This window comes from Pseudochaenichthys georgianus, chromosome 13 (assembly GCF_902827115.2).
Source record: "Pseudochaenichthys georgianus chromosome 13, fPseGeo1.2, whole genome shotgun sequence".
In the NCBI taxonomy this organism is placed as follows: domain Eukaryota; kingdom Metazoa; phylum Chordata; class Actinopteri; order Perciformes; family Channichthyidae; genus Pseudochaenichthys; species Pseudochaenichthys georgianus.
In genome coordinates, this window is record NC_047515.1 from 18,468,868 (window position 1) to 18,476,376 (window position 7,509).

At 39.1% G+C, this 7,509-nt stretch overlaps 1 protein-coding gene across 1 annotated transcript; it reads right to left on the reverse strand.

The window, feature by feature from the left end:
* Window positions 1-2,236: 2,236 nt before the first annotated feature.
* Window positions 2,237-5,940, reverse strand: LOC117457854 (diablo IAP-binding mitochondrial protein-like). The gene is made up of 6 exons (XM_034098097.2): window positions 5,827-5,940; window positions 5,253-5,373; window positions 5,020-5,142; window positions 3,759-3,869; window positions 3,479-3,575; window positions 2,237-3,101 (listed from the first exon to the last, which is right to left on the reverse strand). Exons 1-6 carry the CDS (start codon window positions 5,868-5,870, stop codon window positions 2,893-2,895), a joined length of 705 nt encoding a protein of 234 aa, XP_033953988.1. The 5' UTR covers window positions 5,871-5,940; the 3' UTR covers window positions 2,237-2,892.
* Window positions 5,941-7,509: the final 1,569 nt, after the last annotated feature.

The window sequence follows — 7,509 nt, forward strand, 5'->3', positions numbered from 1 at the left end:
AAGTGTGCACACTGTACTCTGTCCTAAAACATATGAAGCGCTCTCTTGCATTGTTCTTTCCTTTGAGATAATTACAGCTTTTACACATTCAGGAATCCAGCGCTGTGTGCAGCACGGTGTTATTATCATGCACTGCAGCCTAAACTGATAAAAGGCTACCTCAGCAGTTTGACTCGCACATTATATTTATTCAGTGAAGATAAGCATAAATGCTCGTCCGATGTGATTCCCTCATGCTGAGCTGTGACGTCTTCACAGCCTGTATTAGAGTCCTCATCATGGGCTGTCAACTCTCCAGGGAACCACCATCTCCTGCAAAAATGTTACCCCTGTCCCTCTCCCAGAGCTCAGCATCACTGTGATTAAGGCATGCCCCATGATATGTTGCCACACTATACCCCCTGCCTTTATACCCTCCGGTGGTTTATTTATATCCTCAAAGAGCTATAAATCCCCAGGTGAAAGTGCTGCCCTTTTCACCAATCAATCTCCCCTCCTGGGCAACTTTGCATTGGAACAGTCAAATCAGAGCAAGAGGAGGATTGTGTATTAATGAGCGGACATCTTATTTTCTTCCACTAAACATTGAATGTGATAATGATATCACCAATTTGGGTGAAATGGTTTAAGTGAGGGTTATTTCACACCACTGGCATACGTTTTTATCCAGAAATGCTGCAGAAATGCTCAATCCCCCTCAGTAGCACTAAATAGTTTATGAGCATTTATGGCCCGTGACCTTTGTAATTATGGTTACCTCATTGAGGTTTAATGCTGCAAAAATACTTTACTACTCAGTGAGCTATATTACATTTTCTACCAGGCAGCACTGGCACCACCTCCCCTGTGACCAGTGGGTGCACGTCCACACAGACTGTCTGGAACTTTTGATTTTACAGTCTGTGAAAACAGCCTTTGTTAAACACAACATTCCTCACTAGTCACATTGGCCAGTCCTTGCACACTTTAACCTCCCCCCCTTTTTCTGTAGCCACTCTCATGGTCCCATCCCCTGCCAAGGCTTGACCATCTAAAGCAGAGGTCACCTCACTGCTGACGCCACAGCATGAAATGACCCTCTGCACTGACCTTTGGAAGACTTACGTGAAAATAATTAAAACAATGTACCTGTTACAGAGCATATTCACATTACTAAAGGATAAGGCTTGGTAGATTTGGTAATAGTCTTGCAGGTTAATGGTGTAAGAGTAGTAGCACTTTCATATACAGTGAAAACATGCACATTATTGGGAATGTAAAGTGTTAAGAGTCACAATGGTTTAAAATTGTGCACAATTATTCTATACAGTATGTACCAAGCTGGTTTAGAGTGAAAGTGCCTCATGTACATGTAGGTATAAGCACCAGGGTATGCACTTTATTCACATAAAGGGTTCTCTAACAATATGGGGTTTAATCTGAATCACAATCATGCAATACAATTTCGTCAAATCTATTTAAACAAAAAAGGAAATACAATGTATAGATGATTTAAATAAATACTACCACATGCAAATGTAGGTATATCAGGGAAAGCTACATGTTAAATAGTAACACCAGTAAGTGCATACACATTAATTCAGAATAACATTTCCAATGCAGGCATAAAACAATCTGTTACAATGGATGTAGAACGCCATCTGCTGGAATTAAAGGAAGTTTGTTTGTGCTTCAGTGTACAGTGTATGGGCATCTACATTTTTGAAGGCTTTAATACTGTGAAATTCCAAAACTCCTTTACAGATTTGCCACCTGCCCGCACTTTACATACAATCTGTAATATTTTGTAAACTGTGAGCTTGATTTGTCCAATAGTGGAATTATTCTTCTGTCTTCCAATTTGAAAAGCATCACAATTCAACATTTTGACCAGAGGAAGAGCCGTTTGTTTTCTGTTCTGACAGTGTGGAAAGAGGTGATGCTGTAGATGAAGTGATGACAGGGGGGGGAGTTGAGAAACGACCTAAAAGCTCTACAGGTGAGTCTGGACATGGGTAATTTGCAGACAAGGAACAGTTGTTGAGTGAAATAGAGATACAAACAACAGGTAAAGCAAAACTACCTTAAAGATGTTCTCAGAGGAACATAAGTGGGAATCAGAATCACAATGTGTGTGAACGAAATATTCATACATTATTCCAAGTAACTTTAAAAAAGAATTAGTATCACAGAACAAGCAAGTCTACTGCGGGGTGTCTTTTGATTATATGGGGTTTACAAAGTTCCGCAGATGACAACAGGGGAAATTATTTTAATGGAGTCGGGTTAGACACCTCACATTTAACATCCACATCACAACAACAATTTAATCAGAACTGGTTTGAAACCGCTCTCATCCCCTGGCAACCATAAGAAGCAAGTTTTACACACATTTGTGTTACTGTTTAACAGTTTTTAGGTCATTTGGATAAACAAGTAACAAGCCCTTGCAACACAACACTGAATCTAATCCACTGGTCACTGCATTATATCTAAGTTTATCTAGTGACATGACACAAAATGCTATGTAACGTTTTCGGATGTTGTGCATTAAGTGAAGACCATAACACGTTTCTGTCTTGTCTCTTGTCTTTATTACAATGAATTAGACTAATTAAAACACAAAAATGGGATCGAGTCACAATACATAGTCTTAAATGACTTAAATAACACTTATGAAGGAGTTGCTGAATTACTGAGGCGTTTCCCTCCCTTTGTGCGATTCAACATTGCAGATTATGTACAGATGTAAGCATTTACATGTGTGCACAATCCACATGAGTAGTTACAGCCAAACATTAAAGACTCAAAGAGACAGACATTATAAGAATGATAAAAAGTAAATTTACTTTGAAAACATATCACACTTTTTTAATGCTTTCCTCTGTTTTCTGATACCTCCCAGTATTTGTTTCAATCTTCTCTTAGATAAGCGTCAGGCACCTCTTCCTCATCACTATCATTCTGTAAGGAAGCAGCATGTTGCGCCATCCTTTCAACCTCCATTACTTTAATCTCGATCAACTTTTTATCGGCATCCTTTGACAGTTTCTGTGCCTCCTCCACCTGCGTCAGGGCCACCTGAATGTTCGTCGACACCGTGATGGACGCATGTTCAGCTCCTGGACACACAGATGCAAACAGACACTGTCAAGTTGTTGATAAACAAAAGTTCAAAGGTTGATATAACACCAGCTTAAGTTCAGACATGGGTAGTGATTAAAAAGACACTCCTATCCATTACTTCATTTTTGTTTCACACAAAGCGCTACTGAGGGACAGCAAATGATCCATAAACTGTCCAAAGTGCAACACTGACAGCAGGTGAAAAGGAACAGGCACACAGCGAAACAAAGCTTTGAAAAGACGATTCACAGCTTAGCATGTATTCACAGTTACAAGAACCCTGAGAAAAACCTGCCTCAACACTTCAACCATGACATCACAACCTTTCTCTCTCATGGCATTATAACCACACACCGACATGTATTTTACACACCTGATGTGCGTGCTGCCTCAGCCGCCGTTTCACACAGCTTGACTGCGATGAACCAGGTGGACTCAAAACGTTTGCATTCATCTTGTCTGTCGTCAACCTGTCAGAACAGAGAGAGTTATAAGGTTGTCTTCAACAGATCTGCAAATGTTTGTTTTAATACGGTTTGTAAGTGTGCCGTCATATTTATAGGGCAGCAATCGATAAATCCACAGAAAAACTGAATGCTAAGCTCAGTTTTGTTTTCAAGAACCTTTCACGCAAGGAGACAACAAAAACTCACCTCAGAACGCTGGGCAATGATCACCTGCCAGATTTTATCCTCTTCTACTTGAGATAGTCTTCCCAGCGCTTCCAAATATCGTCTTTGGAGGGAAATGAGTGTGTGCACAGTCTGTTGGCAAACAGAGGGAGGACATAAACCTTTAACATTTCAAATCTATTTCAGGAGGCACACTAGCACAGAGGCACTCAAGTAGATTTAAACTAACTTAATTAAATCCACAAAAATAGCACAATATATTTTGATGGTTGATTGCCACAAATAAAGGAAATGTACCTCTGTTGTGTTGGGAGTGGCAGCAGAAGTCACAGATATCTTGAACTTAAAAATAATCCTGAAGTGCCTGCATGTCTTTACTAAACTATTTGGGGGAAAGCGTACTTAACAAATCACAGTTTGTATACAGATCTCTCGACATTGCCACTGATTTGTCTCTACATACTACATCAAATGGAAGTGGTCATGGAAAAACTGCAAATGTTTCCCTTAAAACAATTAAAGGTATGAGGATAGAGGGTCTTCACCTTTTTGTCGCTTTGAACAAGGGCTAGTTCCATGCTTCATAACCTTGTGGTCATATTTCCACTTGGAGCGTATGTGCTATTACTTTGCTTGGCGTCATTAGCTAAGGCAGCCTTTATTTTTCAAATAAATTGTTGCTTAGTTTAAAAAAATTGCTAAAAAGTAACCATTCAGATTACTTACTTAGATTAATTAGTATTACCCAAAAAACACATCATTGGAAATGTGGGTGGATGTTTGGAGCGCCAGAGCTGCTGGCTCTGTGAGATTGGCTGGCATATTGAAAGCACATGTTTTTGTAATCACTCACTGCTAGAAGAGTAGATGCAAGTCAATAATTATTATAATTTTAATTATAAGAGCAACTAATTTGGCAATAGCTTGTTAGATGGCTAGCTAACTTGTTAGATGCATAGCTGACATTAGCTAGCTGGCTATCTTACTAGCACCTCTCTAGGTAAACTATGTTGTTAACACTGTGGACTTTAGTCAACCCTTCTGGCAATCTAAGTTATTAAAGAAAACACTGTCAATATTTGTATTGAGTCTGGCCAGCTGGTTGCTGATTTTCTTCTGCACTTTTTAAACAATACAGTTATTCAAAAGGTTCTCGTTAGTTAAGCCTTTTTATCTAAAGACTAGTGGAATGTTATAATGAAAACGTATCCAATAGACCAGAAGATCGAACACAATCCTTGTTGCAAATATGAGAAATTTCTCAGAAAAGATGAGAACTTACTTTAGAGTACTCTGTGATGGCATCAATAAGAGCTAAAGTGGTCTGAGAGAGAAAGGTGCTTGAACTGTCTGTAACCAGAGAGGCTGCTCGTCTGACCAGAGAGTCACGAGAGAGGTTGTCAGCCTGCAACAGAGACGCACAGAGTAACACACAAGGCAAATGTACACTTATTTACATACTTTAGATGGCTGCTGTGTTGTTTGTATGCGTATATCTCTGGTAAGATTACTCACCTGTTTGAAAGGTATAGCACACAGCGCACCGCCCACAGTTAGTGACGATATACCTGTGTACAGAATGTGTGTCCATTTCCCCGCAGGTTTACCGCTACTGATGAGGACACGAGTTGAACTCCTATACAAATAATAAAACAGTTTCATCTCAAATCAGCCAGTTAGGCCTACAGTTAAATATATGATTTTAACATAAGTGTTAAGCAATGTCAAGTTACGATCTTATATTGTCAGTAGCCTACATACAAAGGACTGAACAGAATGAGGACCCCTAAAGATGAAATAAGACGATTGGGGAATCAATACTGAACCTAGTTTTAATTCGCCCTTTACTCTTCTTTACTGAGTGTAATATAATGCGGTTTTGGGCAAGGAAAAACAAGTTTAACGAGTATTATAACAACTTCCGGTTGTTGTTGCTATCACTTTCAGAGGCAAAACATTTTCATTTTCCCACTTTAATCGTCGACAACAGTATTTTATTTTGAAGAGGTGGGTAGTTTAGGATATTGTGTAGCCATTGATCTAGAAACTTTACCTATACAAATACATTTAACTGCAAAACATATCGTACCTGAGTAGACGGAAGCAGGTTGTTATCCTCCGCAGTGCGGCCATGTTGGTCCGCTTCAATAAATGTTCGTGTCACCGATCAAAGATTCCCCGGCAGTGAGACGTCACAGCCTGCAGTGCACACTGCTTCCCTCACGCGGTGAAACGACAACATTAATTTGTGCTCAGCTGTAAATACAGTCACTAATGTCCTCTTAATCTTTCAACATATCACCAACAGGCAGTGTTGGAAGAAGTACTCAGACATTACACGTACAAGTACAAATACTATGCTATAAAAATACTCCACTACAGATAAACGTCCTGAATTCAAAAGTGTACTTATATTAAAGTACACATTGTAGTAGCCTTGCATCAAGATGTTAAATTATCATTTCAGAATAATATCAAGTATTTTCTTAAACTACTTCAAAAGTACTTGTAACGCAGAATCTATCTTTACACAGTATTTTATTATTATGGTTATTATTTTATCCTGTTTTTATACATTTAATAGTATGTTAGTATTGTGGTTTGTCAATGTGGACCAAATGTACATCTAGATTATGTGTAGATTATTAGTAGCATTGCATTATACCGCATTATACCCAAACCCCCAGGAAGTGCACCGGACTCAGATGAAAATATTCGTGCTGGCCAAACGGCGGTACTACACTTCCGTTTGGTTGCCAGGCCCGGAAACACTTTTCCCCATTGATTTACGTGGGGAAAGAGTGGTCTGTAAATCGTTGGATAATTTTTTTTAAACTAAATAAACTACCCAGTATGAACACTTGTATAGCCCTTATTAAAAACATTCATTCCTCAAGTTGTAATAATGTGCCAATAACGTTATTCTGAGAGTTATTTCCCTCTGCATTATGAACGCGCATCTCAACCACAGGACCGCGCCGCCCGGCACGTTCATGTTACGTGTCCCGGCCCTATGGTCCCGACCCAATCAGACCACACTGTGCTCACTCACAGGGAGGGTGGGGGCTGGAGCTATTGGAGCTACAACGAGCCGTTAAAGGCAGAGAGTGAAATTCAGTGAATACCATAGACTGTATAGGTGAATACACGTAGTTTACAGAGATGCTGTTTGAGAAACTGTTAGAAATTAAAATCAATGTTTTAATGGCATAAAGTACCTTAAACATACTGTCAGTTTAAATCATATACAGTCTATGGTTTAAATGCTGTTTTATACTGAAAAACCAGAAGTTCTTGTGCACAACTAGTTGTTAAGCTTTTATTCTGAAAATCCTTCATCTCCGGTTAGCATTTAGCATGAGGCTAATATACCATTTACTATAGAGGTGAATTTAGCAACGATATGATATGATGTTGCACACCGAAACCTACTGATTTCGACACTACAACTATAGAAGTCGATATATTATTATTGTTGAATATGAAATAAAGGTACAGTTTATTTGAGTACGTTATTGTTTACAGATGTGGGTAGCATGTGACAACATCAGGTATGACCGGAAACCAAACTGTCGTGAAGTATTTCCTGTATTTTTTGGAGTATTGATTACAGCGTTTAGAATGTGTTAAATGAAAAGTCATGAAAGAGTTAAGGAGGAGAAAATGCGTGTTTAGATATATATTGAATGTACAATGTCTGTCTCCTCTGATATGCGTAACAACGGACATTAAATACGTGGAGGGCCGACCGCTACACAAGGAGGAGCCAGCA